Source organism: Odocoileus virginianus, chromosome 23 (assembly GCF_023699985.2).
Source record: "Odocoileus virginianus isolate 20LAN1187 ecotype Illinois chromosome 23, Ovbor_1.2, whole genome shotgun sequence".
Lineage (NCBI taxonomy): Eukaryota > Metazoa > Chordata > Mammalia > Artiodactyla > Cervidae > Odocoileus > Odocoileus virginianus.
The window spans coordinates 18,036,536-18,058,085 of NC_069696.1; the positions used below are offsets into that span (position 1 = coordinate 18,036,536).

Consider the following 21,550-nt stretch of genomic DNA (forward strand, 5'->3'; position numbering starts at 1 on the left):
GTAACAGAAACAAAGTGTCTTCAATGGGCTCATTAGTAGACTGGACAGAGCTGAAGAAAGAATCTAAGAAGTTCTAAGAAAGACCCAAAAAGAATCACTGGAGATCAAAAACATTGTAACAGAAACAAAGTGTCTTCAATGGACTCATTAGTAGACTGGACAGAGCTGAAGAAGGAATCTCTGCATTTGTGAAATGTCCACAGAAATTTCCAAACTAAAAAGCAAAGAAAGAAGAAAAAGACTGAGGGGGCTGGGGGGAATAGAACACAATATTCAAGAACTGTGGGACAACCACAAAAGGTATGCCATATGCAGGGCCTCCCTGGTGGCTCAGCTGGTAAAGAATACACCTGCAATGTGGGAGATCTGGGTTCAATCCCTGGGTTGGGAAGATCCCCTGGAGAAGGGAACAGCTACCCACTCCAGTATTCTGGCCTGGAGAATTCCATGAACTGTATAGTCCATGGGGTCACAAACAGTCGGACCTGACTGGGCGACTTTCACCTTTCACTTTTATACCATATGCATAATGGGAATTCTAGGAAGAAAAGAAAACGAACTATTTGAAACATATTCTAATTTGAAGAAAATAAGTTATTAGAATTTTCTTCAAATTAGAATCAGATACCAAATCACAGACCCAAGAACCTCAGAGAAAAGCAAGCAGAAAAAATGAATTGAGAGGGGAAAACCTACCAATCTAGAACTCTCTACCCTGCAAAATTATCCTTCAAAAGTAAAAGAGAAATAAAGACTTTCTCAAAAAAACAAAACTTTAAGGAATTCATTACCTAGAGACCTACTTTGTAAGAAAAGATACTCTTTCAGAGAGAAGGAAAATGATACAGGTAAGAAACTCAGATCTACATCTTTTAAAAAGGAAGCGTATTAGAGAAGAAATGAATATAAAAAAACTTTTCATTTTTCTTATTCTTAATTGATCAAACAGATAGCAATTTGTTCAAAATAACAATGTATTTGATAATTTCATATGCATGTGTGTATGTGTGTGAAACAAATGACAGCAGTAATGTAAGGTACAAAAGGAAGGAATTAGAAATATTTGTCCCACTCAATTCTGCTGTGAACCTAAACAGCTATAAAAATAAAAGTCTATTTAAAAAAAAAAAAAAGGCAAAGCTGTTTCTGCTTCAGTTTACTGTTCTATAAACCCTGGCACTCATTTTTAGTCGTAAGACTGGTACCAAATCTTCATTCTGTGCATTTCTCTCCAAAGGCAGCTAAATTATGTATCCAAAGGAAAGAATAAGAAAGAGACTGAAGAGATTATATGTTATTCCTAAAACGTCTCCAGTCAATGCAGCGACCTTCCTGGAGAATGAGGCTCTCTGATGGGTCTTCTCCTCAATACAGTTTTTCCTGGGTTTCAGCCTCAGAACCTGCTTTATCAGACTTTGTCCTTCTCCAGGGTGTGCAGGGAAAAAATGGCAATGAGCCCTAGTGAGCCAGGAAAGCGGCATTCAGGGCACTTGGGGATGAAGCACTGCAGCTGATTCAAATGGATGGAAGCTACTGAACCCTGTACTCAGGCCCCTTGCACAGGTATATGATGTTGGACAGCTACAACAGCTTATCTCGTCCCCGGGAATTCCATTCTGTAAACCCAAACTCATCATTCAATGTGAGGAGGGGAAGAGAAAAATCCTTAGGGGGGTGGGGAGGAACCCACTGGTATTTTCCTCCAAAATCAAAGTATCCTCTCTAGCCAGAGTAGATACAGAGGATTTACTACTCTGTATTTTGAGTTTGATTATCTAAGAGCATTATCTGGTCCAGGTAAGGGGACAAAGTTGAGTTACAACATTTTAACACTGTCAAATGAATATCAAGTTACATCCCTTAGTACAAGCGTGACACAAGACCAGTATGCTCTGCTTTCAAATATATGTAATCCAGACATAGCGTAAATACACTATATCTCTATAAACATAACAGACTCAAATATTCTAGGTACTGTAAGAAACTTAAAGTTTATTCTATGTATCAGAAAGATTACGTAATCTAGAAAAATTCCAAGTAAACTATACAAAAGAGATTTAAAATTTACCAGTTAATTTTAACTTTATGATTTTTCACATTAATTTATTATATAGTATACAATTTAAAACAAAATTGAACCCTTTACAAGTTTGTTGTATTTCAAGATGATTCTGACTTCAAAATTCCCAGAAACTTTACACAGCTTGAAGAAAGCTGCCAACAGAAAGCTGTTGGGGTAATGAATGTCAAATAAGTCATCAAGAGTTGTATCTGCATTGGAGAGTTAAGGAAATGTCATTTCCAGGACTAAAATATGTAACATGAATACAGACTCTTGCTCTAGCTATTAGGCTGCATAAAACAATATGAAGAAATTAGGTTGATATGGTAAAGGGCACCTTCTAAAAGCTTGAATGTCATAGATACTAGATTTAATAAAGGCATTAGATTTAATAAAGAACAATATTTAGAGGCTACTTCTTCTAAGACAATTACTCCTTAAAGGGGGGTGGGCACCAGCCAGTAATAGAAAGGCACAAACTTTTTATCTAAAGAGCAGCTAGTAGAGTGGAGAACATCAAGACTGCTAGCAGAGTAGAGACTTCATGATGCAGAGAAAAAAGAAAATTCCTGAAGAAGAAAAAAAAAATATTCTCCAGATTATCTGGAGGATATGATATAAACAGTTTCTACTATTAGAATGAATAATATTTAACACTGGGGCTTGAAAACTTCCACTTTCAACCCAGCTGCCTAAAAATCAGACTATTAGGTAAACTCTTGGACTACCTCATTTTATTTTGGACTCTTTCCAAAAAATAACAAATAATTGGGGTACACATATTAACTAGTCAGTTTGGTTTTGCTTGTTTTGTTTTTGTTTGGATAGTTAACCTGGCTTAGTAACCTAGGGTTACCTAAAAGCACTTAACAGTAAAGCTGCTAAATTTAACTAGCTGTGTAATATATTCTGCAAACAGTTTTTTATCAGCATATTTAAAAGCCAAAAGGATACTTAAAGTATTCTCTAGGAAATGCGTAAGTGTTTGATAAATATCTCCCATGGCTTCCTAAAAGGCAAGTTACAGGCTCATCCATATAAGAGAAATCTTTCTTCAGCAACAATTATCACTAACTTTCCAATTATGTAGCCTATTTGGCCTCTTATTTTGGCTTATGGGTTCTATCTTGGCTTTGAATTAAGAGAATATAAACGTGTTTACTTGATACTAAAGAATTAAATATATGTGGTTACAACTCCACTTTGCAGTAGTATGGACATCTGCTATTCATCAAAAATCATAAAAACCAGTACTAGGTTGTTATGTTCACTAGTTTCCACACAAAATGTAATTTTATTGCTGTATCTGGCATGATACCCATTTTCAATGCTTTCTGGAAAATAATTTTTAAATGGAGTGAAGGGTAGAAGATAGGGTTTAATTAGGAAATAACTAATGTAAGTAAACACTGACCTTTCAAGATATCAAGATTTCTTATGCCAATAAAATAAAAATACCTCAAATGTCAATCAGACTAGATAGCAGCCATTTTATACAAATTTATTACAATCCCAAGCATGTAACTTCTAAATTACATAAGGAAAAAACAATAAATTTTCCAAAATATTCACAAACTCCTAATCTAGTATGTATACTTAATCCGAATCCAGCTTCCCCTAACAAAAATACTTAGAAATGTTCACTTTCAATAAAGCTAAATAGAAGGGATAAATTTTCATCCTTTACAAGATGTAATTACATACAAAGGTGGCTAATTAAGACAACACTTAGAATTGAGTCATAAAAACTAAGTGAACCAGATCTATATTAGGTCATAAATCACTCCATGATCCTTGAAGTTACTTATATAATCCTACCTATAATTAAAAGAAGTCATTAGCACAGATATTACTAAGTATGAATAATGCCCAACTATCATGCACATATATTCCCAAGAAGAAAAGGTAATATTTAAAAACATAAAAGTTATGAGTTTCTATTTCTGGTAGTTTGTTAACATAACTAGAAAACCTTCCTTTTCTAGAATCAGTGGCGAGTCTTTTGATTTATACATTGCTATGGTCTGAATGTTTATGTTTCTTCAAAATTCCTATGTCGAAATCCTCAAAGATGATACTATTAGAATGTGGGGCCTCTGGGAGGTGTTTAGTTGTAAGGGCAGAGCTATCAGGAGTGGGATTAGTGCCTTATAAAGGAGAGATCCCCTAGCTCTTCCACCATGTGAGGATGCAGAAAGAAGGTGCCTGAACCAGGAGGAGGGCCCTCACCAGAAGGGGACCAGGCTGGCACCCTGACTTTGGACTTTCCAGCCTCCAGAACTATAAGCAGCAAAATCTCTGTTGTTATAAGCTACTCAGTTACTAAGTAGCTTTTGGTGTGTTATAAAAGCAGGTCAAATGGACTTGATACATATATATGTGTGTGTGTATACATATACACACACACAAAATAAAAATACATAAACACTACTTTAAATGTACAACTAAGGTATGAAACCAGGGGAAATCAAATCTCTAAAGAGCCAAAAGTTAACAGGAAAGTAAAAAGAAGTACTTAGCAACTAAACAGTAACAACGACAAAGCAGTACACGCTTGATGCTCCAGCCACCCGGAAGGATATTCTCAACGCAGAAACTCCTGTTTCAAAGGCAAAGCAGGAAAATAAGGCCCTGACACACAAGAAGCACAGTGTTATAAGTAAGATTTTCGCACAAAGCACAGACCTTCAGGGAACAATCAAGTAGAAAAACCTGCCACTGGTAGAAGGAGGAGAAGAAATTTTCTGCCTTGGCCTAAGCTCCAAAAAGGTGGGAAAAACTACTAAAAACTTTGTAATCACAATATCCTCACATAGGTTTAAGCATCTGAATTTATTCTATCTACACTGTACAGAAACTCCTAACTTCAAAATTAAATACAAAAAATCACCTCTGCTTGAACTGGGTGGTAACACAGGTATATACATATGTCAAAACAGCTCAGAAAACCTGTGCATTTGAGTACATATAAGTTATACTTCAGTTTAAAAATAAAGTGATCCTTGGAAACACCTGTAGTGTGTGTGGCAAAAACAAACCTCTCTCCCCGGAGGAAGAGAGGTTTGTTTTTCATGATCCCTACCTGAGGCCACTCAGGAGTCACATAAACAACCCCTCTGAACATCAACTCACTATTTAAAACCATAGAACACCTAAGGAGACAGTTCACAGCAAGAATCAGGAAATATAACAAAGAACAGAAGTGGATTTCTAAGAACTTCAGACAACTGGATAATCTATTTTAAATTTCCAAAACACATAAAAGATAGACTAAAACACATGGGACAGACATCATAAAAAAAGTAACAGACATCCTTAACAAAACAAGAGGTGATAATCAGTGGATGTTAAAATAATCGGTAGATGAGGAACTGGATATTGGCATTGTACAAAAGGATCATTCCACAGATTACCTGAAGGATATAGAAGGAAAAGTTCAATATTATAATAAAAATACAAGCTTTCGTCATCTATTGAGCCATCTTAACATCGCTATAGGTAGAACAAAATACTATGCACTTTCTGATGTGATAAATACAAAGTACTCAGTACTACCTATCTATGAAGCACTTGTGCCAAGACACTGAATTTGCTAACCAAGTCTCCTATCATAAGTTTTAATTTTTACAAGAAACGTAAAGGAGTAGAAATAAATCAAACAGCCCAAGTATTTCTTAGAAAACCCCAAATCCGTAACATTCTACAAGACAACTATACACTCTCCTCAATAAAAGCATGAGAAAAAAAACAGATGGGGAGGGACTATTCCAGAGAAATTTAAGAGACATCATCAAGTGCAATCTGTGAACCTTGTTTTAAATCCTAATTCAAGTATACCAGCTATAAAATAGCATTTCTGAGGCTATGACAGATATCAGAATATGGACTGAGTCATCTAACATTAAAGACTTGTTCATTTGGGGTGCATGGAAGAAGATGGTATTGTGGTTATGGAGGAAAATATCCACTTTTCAGAGTGAGATGTCACTGTGTGGATTTGCTTTAAAACACCTCAGCTAACAAAACAGGAGAGTAGCTGAATACATTATGCTATAATCACACAATGGAATACTAGGCAGTCGCAAAAAAAAAAAAAAAAAAAAACACAAAGAAGATCTCTACGAAGTGATATGGAGTGATATTCAGGATACAATGCTAAGTTAAAAAAAGTGCAAGAGAGCATCTTTAGTACGTTCCTCTTTCATGTAAAAAAATATTTAAAAATTTATATGCATCAGCTCATCTGTGCAAAAAGGAATTCAATTAGATAAAACTAGAAATAAATAATAATAAGATATCCTAGGGGGTAAATGGAGAGGGACAAGCTGGAAAGAAAGGGGAAATGGGACCATCACAGAAGGATCAGGAGGAAGGACACTACTGAGCAAAGCTTTTTGTGTTATTTCTAACTGCAGGAAACATGGCAATTGCTTCACAAAATCCAAAAATAAACTGATAATTAAAATCAACCAGGATACAGGCAGATATTCCAAACGGAACACAAACAGTAATATATTACAAATGCCACACTGTAACTGATGGTAAAGAAAAATTACCTAAATACATTTGGAAGATAGCATTCTGACTGACGGGATTTTCACAGTAGTATATTCAAGACAAAAAATTCATTTCTCACAAGAGTACAGGTTAGCAATTCTGAAATCTGTACACTAGGATTGAGGAAATAAGAAAATACATTGTGGACCATGAGAACCCTGTTTCTCACTATCATAAACTGGAATAAAAAAGGTGTTGGGGAGAAAGGGGAGAAGACTGTAACATAATTTTGTAAGTGGTGGGTTGGAACTGGAGATAAACACAAGCTCATTTTTTTAATATGTAGATACAGATATACACACACGAACTAGGTGTGTGTGTGTATATATATATATATATATATATATACACACACATGTATACACATGTATACATACATGTATCTCTCAACTAATCACTGCAGTGAAAATCCAGTGTGAACAGACCCAGCTCCCAGATCTTAGTTTCTCAATACCATTTTCCAATAATGGAGACAGAGCTCCTTGGAGAAAGGGTTGAGTCTAAGGGTGAAGCAAAAGGACAAGGTGAATGTGGAACATCTTGTGCTTTGCAGAAAGTAAATAAGTGTTTAAAAATGATGAGGGCCTGTCAAAAGAACACAGAAGCAAATCTGAAGTAACTCCCAATGGCAAAATCTAGGACAACCTGAGCAAGAAATAATGACAGTAATAGATTATAACTTAGAGAATAAACAAATGCCCCTGAGTCCATACTCATAAATTATTGGATAAATGCCTAAGTAGGAAAGACAGGACAGTTCTTCCTTAAGGTGGAATTCTAACTAATAATGCATGTTTAAGAGGAACAATGGAACTACAAGTATCACCATTTGGCAGAAAACCACAGTATTAATTGTTGCAGGCAAAAACCAACAAAGGTTGCTTAGAAGTAATGTAAGAAGAGGACTTCTCAGGTAGCTCAGTACTAAAGAATCTGCCTACCAATGCAGGAGACTTTGGAGATGTGGGTTCGATGTCTGGGTCGGGAAGATCCCTTGGAGGAGGAAATGACAACCCACTCCAGTATCCTTCCCTAGAAAATTCCATGGACAGGGGAGCCTGGTGGGCTACAGGTCATGGGGTCACAAAGAGTTAGAAATGACTGAGGATGCAGGCTGTAGCTGTATGGTAAGAAGCAAGACAGCGGCCCAGTTTCAGACAGTTATTGTAAGGGGGGGAAATGTAAACACACACACACAAAACCTGGCGGAGAAAGCCATAAGCAAGTGATCAAATAATACATCACCAGTAGCCACATCACATATCTGCTGATACGATGCCCGGAGGGGAGAACATGACCTCTGCTATGCCAAGAACATATAACTGATCATAGGAAAACCTCAGACAAATCCTCAATGAGGGACATTCTGCAAATCGATTGGCCAGTAACCTTCAAAAGGTCATGGTGATGAAGACAAAGACAGGTAAAATGTCCCAGATTAGAAAACACTAAGGAAATAACAACTAAATGCAACATGGGACCCCCGAAAACAAAAAGGACCCTCGTGGGAAAATTAGAGAAATTCAGTACGGTCTAGAGATTAGTTAACCATATTGTATCAACATTAATTTCCTGCTCTAGATAACTCTTCTATGATTACATAAAATATTAAGGGAAGCAAGGTAAAGATTATGGGTTTCCTAAGTGGCTCAGTCCATTTTAGTTCGCTGATTCCTAGAATGTTGACGTTCACTCTTGCCATCTCCTGTTTGACCACTTCCAATTTGCCTAACTTTCATGGACCTAACATTCCAGGTTCCTATGCAATATTGCTCTTTACGGCATCGGACCTTGCTTCTATCACCAGTCACATCCACAACTGGGTACTGTTTTTGCTTTGGCTCCATCCCCTCATTCTTTCTGGAGTTATTTCTCCACTGATCTCCAGTAGCACAGTGGCCATCTACCAACCTGGGAGTTCCTCTTTCAGTGTCCTATCTTTTTGCCTTTTCATACTGCTCATGGGGTTCTCAAGGCAAGAAAACTGAAGTGGTTTGCCATTCCTTTCTCCAGTGGGCCACATCCTGTCAGACCTCTCCACCATGACCCACCCACCTTGGGCGGCCCCACACGGCCTGGCTTAGTTTCATTTAGACACGGCTGTGGTCCTGTGATCAGATTGGCTGGTTTTCTGTGATTATGGTTTCAGTGTGTCTGCCCTCTGATGCCCTCTCGCTGTCAGTTTTCATTCCAATCCCAAAGAAAGGCAATCCCAAAGAATGCTCAAACTACGGCACAATTGCACTCATCTCAGATGCTGGTAGAGTAATGCTCAAAATTATCCAAGCCAGGCTTCAGCAATACGTGAACCATTAACTTCCAGACGTTCAAGGTGGTTTTAGAAAAGGCAGAGGAACCAGAGATCAAATTGCCAACATCCACTGGATCATCGAAAAAGCAAGAGAATTCCAGAAAAACATCTATTTCTGCTTTATTGACTATACCAAAGACTTTGACTGTGTGGATCACAACAAACTGTGGAAAGTTCTGAAAGAGATGGGAATACCAGACCACCTGACCTCCCTCTTGAAAAACCTATATGCAGGTCAGGAAGCAACAGTTAGAACTGGACATGGAACAACAGACTGGTTCCAAATAGGAAAAGGAGTACATCAAGGCTGTATATTGTCACCCTGCTTATTTAACTTATATGCAGAGTACATCATGAGAAACGCTGGGCTGGAAGAAGCAAAAGCTGGAGTCAAGACTGCCAGGAGAAATATCCATAACCTCAGATATGCAAATGACACCACCCTTATGGCAGAAAGTGAAGAAGAACTAAAAAGTCTCTTGATGAAAGTGAAAGTGGAGAGTGAAAAAGTTGGCTTAAAGCTCAACATTCAGAAAACTAAGATCATGGCATCTGGTCCCATCACCTCATGGGAAATAGATGGGGAAACAGTGGCAGACTTTATTTTTGGAAGCTCCAAAATCATTGCAGATGGTGATTGCAGCTATGAAATTAAAAGACATTTACTCCTTGGAAGGAAAGTTATGACCAACCTAGACAGCATATTAAAATACAGAGACATTACTTTGCCAACAAAGGTCTGTCTAGTCAAGGCTATGGTTTTTCCAGTGGTCATGTATGGATGTGACAGTTGGACTGTGAAGAAAGCTGAGCACCGAAGAACTGATGCTTTTGAACTGTGGTGTTGGAGAAGACTCTTGAGAGTCCCTTGGACTGCAAGGAGATCCAACCAGTCCACCCTAAAGGAGATAAGTCCTGGGTGTTCATTGGAAGGACTGATGCTGAAGCTGAAACTCCAATACTTTGGCCACCTCATGAGAAGAGGACTCACTGGAAAAGACCCTGATGCTGGGAGAGATTGGGAGCAGGAGGAGAAGGGGATGACAGAGGATGAGATGGCTGGATGGCATCACCGACTCGATGGACATGAGTCTGAGTTAACTCCGCGAGTTGGTGACAGACAGGGAGGCCTGGCATGCTGCGATTCATGGGGTCGCAAAGAGTCGGACATGACTGAGCAACTGAACTGAACTGAACTAAAGTGAAGTGGCTCAGGGATAAAGAATCCACCTGTCAATGCAGAAGCCATGGGAGATTCAAGTTCGATCCCTGGATCAGGATGGTCCCCTGGAGAAGAAATGACAACGCATTCCAGTACTCCTGCAGGAAAATCCCAAGGACAGAGGAGCTAGAGGAGCTACAGGCTGACGGGCTACAGCCCATGAAGGTCACAGAGAGTTAGACAAGACTGAAGGACTGTGCATGCCGATAAAAGTTATACAAGAACTATGGACTATTTTTATAACATTTTCTAAGTTTAATATATTGATACAATATTTCTTCTTTTATGTAGGGTAACATGATCTCATAATAAGTCTTAAATGAAGGGCATAAAGAAATTCTACAAAAGCAAAATACACTCACTGATACTAAACTGCAAAATTAGGCACAGCTGAACAAAGAATTATCTGGAAGGCAGGTGCAAAAAATAACCAGAAGCCCAGAGAGATAGAGTGAGAGAAGATATGAAAGCAAGATTAAGGGGCATGGAGCAGAAAATCAGATGGTCCACATACATCAAATAGGAGTTCCAAAGAAGACTGAAGAGAATAAAGGAAAAGTAAGAAAATGATGGATAACTTTCTAGAATAAAGAACACTGATGATTATATTCTAGAAACAAGGATTCTAAGCAGGATAAATAAAACACAGCCACATCTGGACACAAAGTGAACAAAGCAGCAAAGTACCAAAAATTTAGGAATGCTACAGGCTGCTTTTAAGTAACCAGAAAAAAATTAATTACAAAGGAACAATAACTAGAAAACAGACTTCTCACAGCAACAATTAAAGTCATAATACCCTAGAAGGACTCAGTGAAAATAACAATCACAGAGAATTCTATAGTCAAATAATTATCTTTCCAACAATGAGGACAAAATAAATATATTTGCAGATAAACTCCAGGAGCTTACCATTAATAGACTTCTGCTGAAATATTAAAGAACATACTGCAAGCAGAAGGAAGCTAAAACCAACTGGATTAAGTGGGATGCAGAAAAATAAGAATTCAGTACAGTGAGTAAATCTGAAACAGAATTTATAAAATCCTCTTTTAAATAAAACAACCAGGTTGCATTTTTAAAGTAATTCAATGTGCAAAATAAGAGAAAAAAAAAAAAAAAAACCCAGAGCTTCAGCAAGACACTTTTCATGGAAAAAAAAAAAAAGGACCATACGTGGAATTGGAAAATCTCAACCAAGAATCTGACTTTCTCTTATTTTAGCCAAAGGACTAGGTTTGTTCAGCCAAAAAGTAAAGGTCATTTATCAAGAAGATCCTTAAAATTCTCTACCACTCCCAGGATTTAATTGGCAGAAAATAGGCTTCCCCAACTGACCAAGAGGACACCTTTCAAAATTATACATTATTAAGAGTTCAGACAGACCAAGAGCTTTCAAACACAGAACCAGTGCTTCAGGATATGGAGCATTATGGTATCGCTATTTGCTTCTATGCAAAAGTTGTGGGAATGTATATGATCTTAGGGAAAGAATAAACGATATACTTTTAAACTTAAGAGTTATTAAGAAAGGAAAAGGGTGGTCCAAGAGGTGGGAAAGCCAACAGTATAAAAATCAGAAAATCTTGAGAAGAATTTCTAAAAGGAGTATGTTATCAATATCAAATGCTACCAAAAAAATACTAAAGACAATCATTTCATTTCTACTTCACAAATTAGCTGTCACATACTCCTACTTCCAAAATCTTAAAGATTCAATAACACAAATATCAGGTGTGATCAAACTAATTTGCCAGAATTTTTAAAGAGCCAATCACACTGAAATATATCAAGGATAAATAACAGCACCAAAATGCAGAGAACTCAGTTAAAGGTATCCTATATTCATTACTCTCATAAAATATCATTCTTCTCTTTGCCAGGATAAATCGAAAGGTCACTGTGCAAGCAAGGAAAGCTTTTATTTATTGATAAAAGGCAAAGAAAGCTATTAAAAGACTAGGCTACTTAGAGTCATTTAGTCATACTGCACATACTCCCTTTTAATATTCCCTCAGTAAAAGTAGGCCTGGAGATACAGAACATAAAAATAGTAAACCACACAATTGAAACTCAATGAGATGTGATATGTATCACTAGATATAAAGGATTAAAAGCTGGATGAGAGTTAAGACACTCGTAAGAGGAAAGACAGACACTAACATTTGAGAATACATACAATTAAATACACACGTTTATTTATTTATTCTTAAAAAAAAAATTTTAACTTCCATGTGCCCTGATTTCTATCCCAGAAACTAGTAAAGTAAACCTATTAATAAAGGTTTCCTGGACTAGTGGCTTTCCAACACACTCTTTTTAGATAATTTCAAAAACACCTATCTCCAAGCATATCTGAATATATATACCAAGCATATCTGAATATATATATATAACCTGCCTGAAAGTAATAGGCCACATTTTCCATTCTTCATACAAAACATATCCTTTGATATTTTTAAGTACTTTTCAGTTTATATCGAGTGGAACTGGAAAAAAGGTTTAAGCTAGTTTTAGAGGTGAAACAGCCCTAAAAAAAAAGGAGGTTGAATGTGACAGCATGTGCAATAAGGGCAGTGAAAACAAAATCTAAAGAATCTGTTCTGAGAAACACAATTATAAGTATAAAATACCTAAATTAGACTGAATGTGTAACCATAAAAGACAATTTTTAAGATGAGAGAGAGTACTTTCTTTAAAATCTGGCTTTTAAAGCTTAAATAATGTCTTTAAAATGAGACAGAGAAAAAAATAAAAATAAAAAAATAAAACGAGATAGAGTACTTTTTTTAAATGTCTGGCTTTTAAAGTTCAAAACTGAAAGGAACTCAATTTAGAAACGAGGAAACTGATATCCAAGAAAACAAAGGAACTTGCTTGGTAATTAACACACCTAGATGTGACATGAAACATGCTCCAATGAGTCTATCTTTAAAATATGATCTTGATAACTTCTAATGAAAAGACTAAAAATCTTAACCATGTTTCAAATTAACAACTGCAATCAAAGCCAAACTGATTTAGAATTCACAAGACCACATTAAAAAGTTTACATTGCTTAGAAAACAAATGTCCCTCACAAAGACAATTAATAGGATTATAAAAGAAATATTTACTGAACATCTACTATGTGGCAGCAACTATTTTAGTCATCTGGGATATACCAGTATAGAAAATACTTTTAAACATACTCAAGTTATGACAATTACACGTACTTAACTGACAGGGAAATTATAAATCATTCTCCTTCCACTGAACTAGTTCTGCAGCTCCTCAACATCTCTAAGATTAGAACAGTCACTGTGGATCAGATTCAGGAGCTCTACCATTAGGAGCAGACACATAAGAATCACCGCTCACCATAAAGCAAGGATACTGCTTTCTGTAACTACGATTGTTCACTTCTGGAACCATTTCCATACACATGTTTTTCCCGTTCCTTATTCAGAATTCTACACTGCCAGTCACTCAAAGAAGAAGAAAAAAAATCTCAGGCTAATAGAAGCCAAATTTAGAGAGGGAAATAAAAATCTTCCTTCAGTCTAGGCTAAATGAACTGACTGCACAAAGAACTCCATACATCCGAAAGCACACAGATGTCTGCACCAGTTCCCAGGGCTTAAACAATGCCAGTCATTCAAGAGCTTTCCTTTTACATAAGCTGATGTGAGAGCGCTCAGTCAGCTCTTCTGAACCTCATAACCCAGGATCCCGGAACTCTGATACAGCCACCATTTTCCTCAGCTCTGTTTCATGTACTTTCTCTGGTAAGCAAACTTCATTTTCCCCTAAAAAATAAATCTGGAAATCATCTCTCCTGTTTTCTATAACTGATATGAGTGATATAATTCAATCCAAAATTACTATTCCATTAAAACTAAAAGTGTTAACACAAATCTAAGATCAATACTGAAAAAAACTGTTCGATAAAATATATTTTTAAATGCAGAAGTTTAAAATATAATTTTAAACATGCTTCATCATGCTAAGTATGAAATGACACCATCTGGCTGCATTTTATCTGCTTCCAGTTGCACAATGTAAAAAACAGCCATACAACACGAAGTAACTTTCCAAAAATTAAAAGAAACTTTCGGAGAACTGCTAAAGAGTTCAAAAAGTGAATTTACACATGCACACTCACACACATGCAACACTAACTACAGATATCATAAATAATGAAAGGTATCTGAGTGTTTGACCAAAACCCCATGCAGGCCTCAGGAAAAATATTCTTCAATGAATGTCCCTCAGAAGCTTAAATAACAGTACTGTCACCTCCAAAGTACATTATTATTGATTCTTCCAACAATATCCTTTACTTGCTAAGTCTCGCAAATTCGAGATTCAAACATTAGTAAATACTTAAGCCACATAAACGCTAATGTACTTTTTCATCACATGGGAAACTTACTTCCTAAGACACTTATCAGACCTGCCAACAAGAAGTAAAGCTCAAGTTTTAAGGGACAAAATGAGAATGACTCATTTAGTTATTAAATTATTAGATCCTGAATAGTCAAGAGTTGCCTGTAAATTCACCTCCCGTAACTATGTACTATTAAGAGATTTGTGGCTCTTCTAATTTAACACTCTTTCCCTCTCCACATACACACTACATAATGCAAATAAACATGCTCTGAAGAAGGGAAAAGTTCTCTCCTAAGTTTTCTCTCCTTAAATAGTAAATCCTTAAAGATATTCCCCATCTCTCCCCAAGAACACAAAAAAGCAGAGTTCTGAACATACTAACCATTTAATAGATATTTGTGAAAATTTCCATCATCCTTAGAGTTATAAGACTGAATTTGTCAAAAAGGAGAGGGGGAGAACTATTTACCTTTTCATCAAAGTATTACTTCCTAATAAGCACGGAAGGCAACAAAACCCTATGTGTTCTACAAAGCAGTAACCTCAGAGACATTTCAACACTCCCTGAGACTTAACAAACTTCGCTGGCAAAACAGACTGCATTTATCAAAAACACCGTGCAAGTTCTCAAGAACCAGATTCTTCAATCAGGACAGTTTACCATACAGTCAACATCTATGACCTACTCCTTGGAACACACAACCCTGTTTCCTACCACTAGGGTCATTATGATATTTTCTGATGCTTTATTAAAAGAACATCTGACTTTAGCAAACACCTCTTAGTGCTTCTCTAAAAATACATTTTTATATATTATATAAAGTATATATGTATGCTTTCTAGAACTTCTCACTCTAAAATTTCACTCACTATTGCCCATGTTATCTTTTATAGTCAGACAAAGCTTTTCATTTTCCTGTTATACGGCATTGTCTTAAGACTTTGTCACCAAAAGGATCTGATATCAAGACAAAAGAACATACATAAACTTTTCTTTCATTTTTTCCCAAATTTTAATTACATAATATTAATCCACTCCCTCCTATATATGAGTTTTAAAGCATTCCAGTATACTTCAAAGTCAAAGAAGTACTAAAAGTTATTCACAGGTACTTATCTTTAGATTTTAACCAATTAATAATAGTTCATTTCAGGTTCACGTTTTATTATCTACACCTGGCTATGACAGACTCTGGCATGACAATGTGTTCAACAGAGACACAGCAAGGAATCATATAGGCAGGACTGAAACATGGTGACAGAGAAGCACCTGGGGACCAGTTCACATTCTACACAGTAAGATTTGCCCAGTTTCAAGTTTCTCTTATTAGAAAATAAACTTTATGATAAATACATGTTTAGTGAACTAGATATGAGTTAACAACTTAATTTTTTTTCATTCAACACTGACGTACTAAAAAAATCAGCTTAATAAAAAAAACACTAGTATTACAAAATAATGGTGTATATAATAAAAGGTATAAGGTTCAGAAGATTTGCAACTAATAAAAATAAATGAAAAAAAGAAGATTTGCGCTATCACATACCACTCTTGTTATCATTCCTTCTTCTCTGCCTTCTAATTATTCTCTCATAATTATAAAATATGCAGAAGATAAAACAAGAACTATAAACATGGCTATTCCCTAAGTGATACTAGAAACACAAAACTATTTATAGACACACCTTACTTTAAGAACATGACCTAACTTAACTTCCCACATTCAAGTCTACTTGACAAAGAAGTCCAAAGAACCTAAAAGTGGGGTCCAGTGTTTATTTTCTCTTGGAAGTGAGGGGTGTCTATGCTAATGGAAAGAAAACAGCCAGGAGGAGATACAATAACCTTTGTACATTATGCAAAACTTACCCACTTGAAGGATCTAAGGCAATAGCTCTAGGTTGATCCAACTCTTGCCAAAATAAAACTTTTCGTAAAGATCCATCTAAATTAGAAACTTCAATACGATTAGTTTCAGAATCTGTCCAGTACAATTTTTCTCCAAGCCAATCACATGCCAGCCCATCAGGGGACAATAATCCAGAAACAACAACATTCTGTACACTCTCAGTTTTGTTGAACTCTATTCGTTTAATGGCTTCTTCGCTGACATCACTCCAGTATATCAAGCCATGACTAAACACAAAGTCCAACGCAGCTGCATCCTCCAAGCCTCCAACTACAATCGTAGCATTCTCTTTGCCATTTGCAGCATCAACCAATCGCAAGTCCCGTCTGTTTGCATAAAGCAACAAAGGGGCCGCTAGAACGAAAAGAGAAAAGTACGTAAGTCAAAAGGAACACAGTGCATCGATCTCCATAGACTGAGTTTCAAATCAACAATGGTGAACAAATACTATAAAAGAGTAAATAAACGTATAGGGAACTGTCGCAATCTTTTCACAAACAAAGCAGTATTTCTACAGCATTTTAAATACAAAAGACTTGCAAGAGGGGGAAATCAACTCCACCAGGACAGTCTTTTCCTATTAAAATAGTCTGTCAGATAAAATAAAAAAAGTTTGATCATTTCAAGAATCTGACAAGGGAAAAAAAAGAATTTGACAGGGATATAGAGCCAGTGGACCACTCATACTTTATTGAGGGTGGGCCTGTAAAATGGTGCAGCATTTTTGGAAAGCAGCTTGGCAGTTTCTTAAGAGTGAATAAACAATCTACTGTATGATCCAGCCATTCCATGTCTAGATATTTACATCAGAGAAATAAAAGTATAATGTCAATACAAAGACCTATGTATAATGTTCATAGCAGCTTATTTGTAATAACCCAAGCTGGAACCAACCCAAATGTCATCAACAGACTAATGGATGAATAAATTGTGATATATCCACACGATAAAAAGTAATGAACTATTGGGACTTCCCAGGCAGTTCAGTAATTAAGACTCTGAGCCTCCACTGAAGGGAGGCTGGCTTCAATCCCTGGTGGACAAACTACTGATAAAACTCCACATGCCGCACCACAAGCCCCCTCTCCTCCCAAAAAAATGAACTATCTGTTCGTGTAACTTGAGTGAATCTCAAAATAGTTATGTAGAATGAAAGTCAGACAGAAAAAAGTATATACTGCATACTCTGTTTATACAAAATTTTAGAAAATTAAGATTAATCTATTATGACAAAAAGTAGTTCAGTGGTTAGCTGGAGGTGGGGAGAGAGTGGAAAAGAAAAGGAAGGAGGAATGATAAAGGGGCATGAGGAAACCTTTGTAGGTGATGACTATATTGTAGTGACTGATGATGGTTCCAGAAGTGTATACGTATGTCAAAACTCATTAAACTTTACTTATGTGTAATTTATTGTGTTATCAAGTATACCTTAATAAAACTGTTCAAACAGTCTAGCAGACATAGTTCTTAAAACAACTATTTTTTATTGCTTTATATTATTATTAGAATGATCTTCGAATAAGACTTAATACTAAAATTATACATAGAGCCTATCCTAGAAAAATTAAAGTGTTCAAAAAGAGTAAAGAAAAAAATGATGTTTAAGCCAGTTTATGGGCTGTGCTGGCCAAACAGACTTATGAGGTCCACTATTTTCATCAGCAAGCACAACATGAACTTTCCTTCTAAGTAAGTCTAAATCCAACTTTCTTAGTTAAAAACAAATTGGCGGATAGCTTTTTCAAAAAGTGACAGCCCTTTCTGTTTGTGTACCTACAGCTGCTATTGGCAAATTAGTAAATTTCCATCACAGATTCACTTTTGGCTCATTTCAGCCCTTAATGTGTGTTAATTGCTTAGTCGTGTCCGACTCTCTGCAACCCCATAGACTGCAGCCCACCAGGCCCCTCCGTCTATGGGATTCCCCAAGCAAGAACACTGGAGTGGGTTGCCATTTCCTCCTCCAAAAGGAACTATAGTAAAGAAAGAAAGTGAAGTCACTCAGTTGTGTCCGACTCTTTGCAACCCCATGGACTGTAGTCTACCAGGCCCCTCCATCCATGGAATTTTCCAGGCAAGAGTACTGAAGTGGGTTGCCAGTTCCTTCTCCACTTCAGCCCTTAATATATCACACTGATTTATCAGTCGGCATTGTGTTCACTGCACTATCTAAAACTGAGTTCCTCATACTATGCGTCCACTGTAAAAATCAGGAAAAAGGTCATATTAGTTAAGGATAAAATGCTAAGTGCTGCATAAGGCTAAGAAATAGCCCCGAAACATTTACAATTTAAAATGAAAGGGTGGTAATAATCCGATACCTATTGGGCACCTTTATGGTACTTTCCTTGGAAAACTATACAAAACCTGCATATGGCATTAAGTGGCAGCTAAATGTCTTTTATGACTTTCAAGTCAAACGTTATCATTTCTACTAAACATCTGGTCTACAAAATCCAAAGATCCTTTCTGATCATTTAAGTCCTCGCAAACCTTAAGAGTAACCAAAAAAAAAAGGAGGTGAGGGGAGGAGTGGACAAGTCAATTTAAGTTAGCAACATTGATTACAACTGAGGACTTCTAAAGGACTATGCACAAACCTATGTACACTATTAAAAAGAAATCCCAGAGTTCATCCTGTCCAAACATCCTTCTGATACTTGAATACTTTCCACAGTATTGTCACCAATATTTATTTATCATGGGACATCTAAAAGGTGTAATTTGATTTCTAATACTGTTTTAATCTACTAAAGAAATACGTTGAATCCCCACACACTTTCCCTGAGTTGTAGCATATATGCCATGCATGCAGTATTTTCATTCCAAGAAACTTACTTTCGGACTTCCTAACTCAAATAATCACCACCGTATCTCTTTAGTGAACCCTCAAAAGAACTTAGAAATCCTTATTTTCCTTTTTAACTTCCTACCAATCTTTCTCTAGTGGCATTCTAACCTTTTTCTGCTTTCCTGAAGACAAATTCCATGCTCTGAATCCTTCACCCCACATCATCTCACAAAGTAATCTCAGTGAAGCAGGAAGTGAAGGAAATATTATACATCCCAACATCTAAAACCTCTCAAAAATCTCTTTATATCCCATCCATCCTCCTCAACGTTGTCGTCAGTCTCAAACGACAAGCTTCCCTTCCTCCTTTCTCAGTCTATACCTCTATTTGAAACTAAAAGGCAGGTTAAGCATCATCAGAAGAATTAACTCTGTATTATAAGGAGAACATTCTACATAGGTGGAAATATGGTCAACATTTTTTTTCCAACTGGAAATAGACCTTTTACAAAGCTCAATCATCTCAACCTCTCATCTACCCTCTCGTTTGAATGGTATATATATATTGGTCATTCTGTGAAATCTTATTTCTTTTGTATATAAGTTACAATATCATTTATATTCAATAAAATGCACATATACATATTTAAAGTGTACAAGTCCATAAACTTTAATAAATGTACGCAACTGTGACAACCACTCCAATCAGGACGCAGACTATTTCTATCACTCCCTGAGTCCTCTGTTCCTCTGCCGTACATCCGGTTACTCTGGGCTCCAGCAACCCCGATCTGCTTTCTGTTGCTACCGATTAGCTTTGCCTGTTATCTAGATTTCTGGGGAATCGTATAGTGTGTCCTCTTCTGTTGGCATATTTTTGAGATTCATCCATTTTGTTGTATGTATCAACATTATTGTTGAGCAGAGTTCCATTGTATGTATATACTAAAATTTGTTTATCCATTTTCCAGTGTGTAGACATTCAGACTGTTTACAGGTTTTAGCTATTATTAGTGAAGGTGCTGTAACAATTCATGTACAAATTTTTGTGGGTCATACACTCCATTTCTCTTGAATAAACAACTAGGAGTGGGACTGCTGGGTCACATAGGAAGTTTGTATGTTGGTCAACATTTTTGAATGCTGCAAAAAAGTCAAGAATTAAGGACAGATAAGGCAAGTTGCATCTGGTTATGAAAACTTGGAGAAAGCAGTTTCAGTTGAGTGATAGGTGGGAAGTTGAACTAAAACAGTCAATAGCTGACAGATGGTTAAATGAAGTGTAGTACATCAATATTGTAAGATTTTGTGGTTAACTATTCTTTTGGTTATAGAACGGTTAGCTTTATTAAAAACAAAATTTTTTGATAGCAGGGACCTGGCAGGAACCACTGCAAATATAAGAAATAGGATGGTGAGATGGCCAACAAGAAGTTGTATGAGTAGAACTGAAACTCAGGCTGGAGATGACTTGAAAATTACTGAACTAGAGCTGCTTATGATCAGGTAAACTCAGATAATCTTCTCTTCTATGCTTCCTTTACTTAGAGAACAAAGTATGGACAAGAAAATTATACAAGTTGGCCATCTCTCCCTGCCATAAAATTAAATTCATCACCTTTCTCCCACAGGAAACCCTCAAGAGTCAATGGTACCACAATTTTCCTAATTCCTCTACTGTGTCATGGAGCCAGCCTTGACACCTTCCTTTCCCCCTTCTCTCCACCCTCCCCCATCCCGTCTGCCAATTACAATCTTGTTGATTCTTCTTTAGTAGGTCCTTATCTCTGCCTCTTGTTTTGCACTTTTTAGACCACTACCCTACTCTAGCCCTTCATTACCCCATGCTAAACTACCTCAATAGTAAAAGATCTCAACACTCTCTCCCTTCCCTTTTCTACTTCATGTGTGTGTGTGTGTGTTAGTTGCTCAATCATGTCTGACTCTGTGACCCCATGGACTGGGTCCTGAGGGGTCATGCCAGGATCCTCTGTCCATAGCATTCTCCAGGCAGGAATACTAGAGAGGGTTGCCATTCCCTTCTGCAGGGGATCTTCCCAACCCAGGGACTGAACCTGAGTCTCCTGCATTGAAGGCAGATTCTTTACCACCTGAGTCACCAGGAAGCCTACTTCTAATACTTGTTATTTTATCTAATTCAAAAAGGTTTCTGATTTCCTTTGCCTAAAATTTAAAAGCCTCAATATCTCTGGGCTCCACTAGGTGACTTCTACCTGTGACTCTACCTTACCCTGCATAGTCTCTGAATGGTACACACTAGTTTTTAACGCATCAACTGTGAGCACATCATACCTCATCACCACAG

General features: G+C 36.8%; 1 protein-coding gene across 3 annotated transcripts in view; it reads right to left on the reverse strand.

The window, feature by feature from the left end:
• LRP6 (LDL receptor related protein 6) overlaps nt 1-21,550 on the reverse strand; it is a 170,099-nt gene that overhangs the window by 130,698 nt on the left and 17,851 nt on the right. For 2 of the 3 annotated variants that reach the window (XM_020882707.2, XM_020882706.2), the window contains exon 2: nt 16,394-16,787. The exons of the other annotated variant lie outside the window; for it this stretch is intronic. In XM_020882707.2, coding sequence (XP_020738366.1) covers nt 16,394-16,787 — 394 coding nt within the window. The remainder of the gene's footprint in view (nt 1-16,393; nt 16,788-21,550) is intronic. 3 annotated transcript variants of the gene reach the window in all.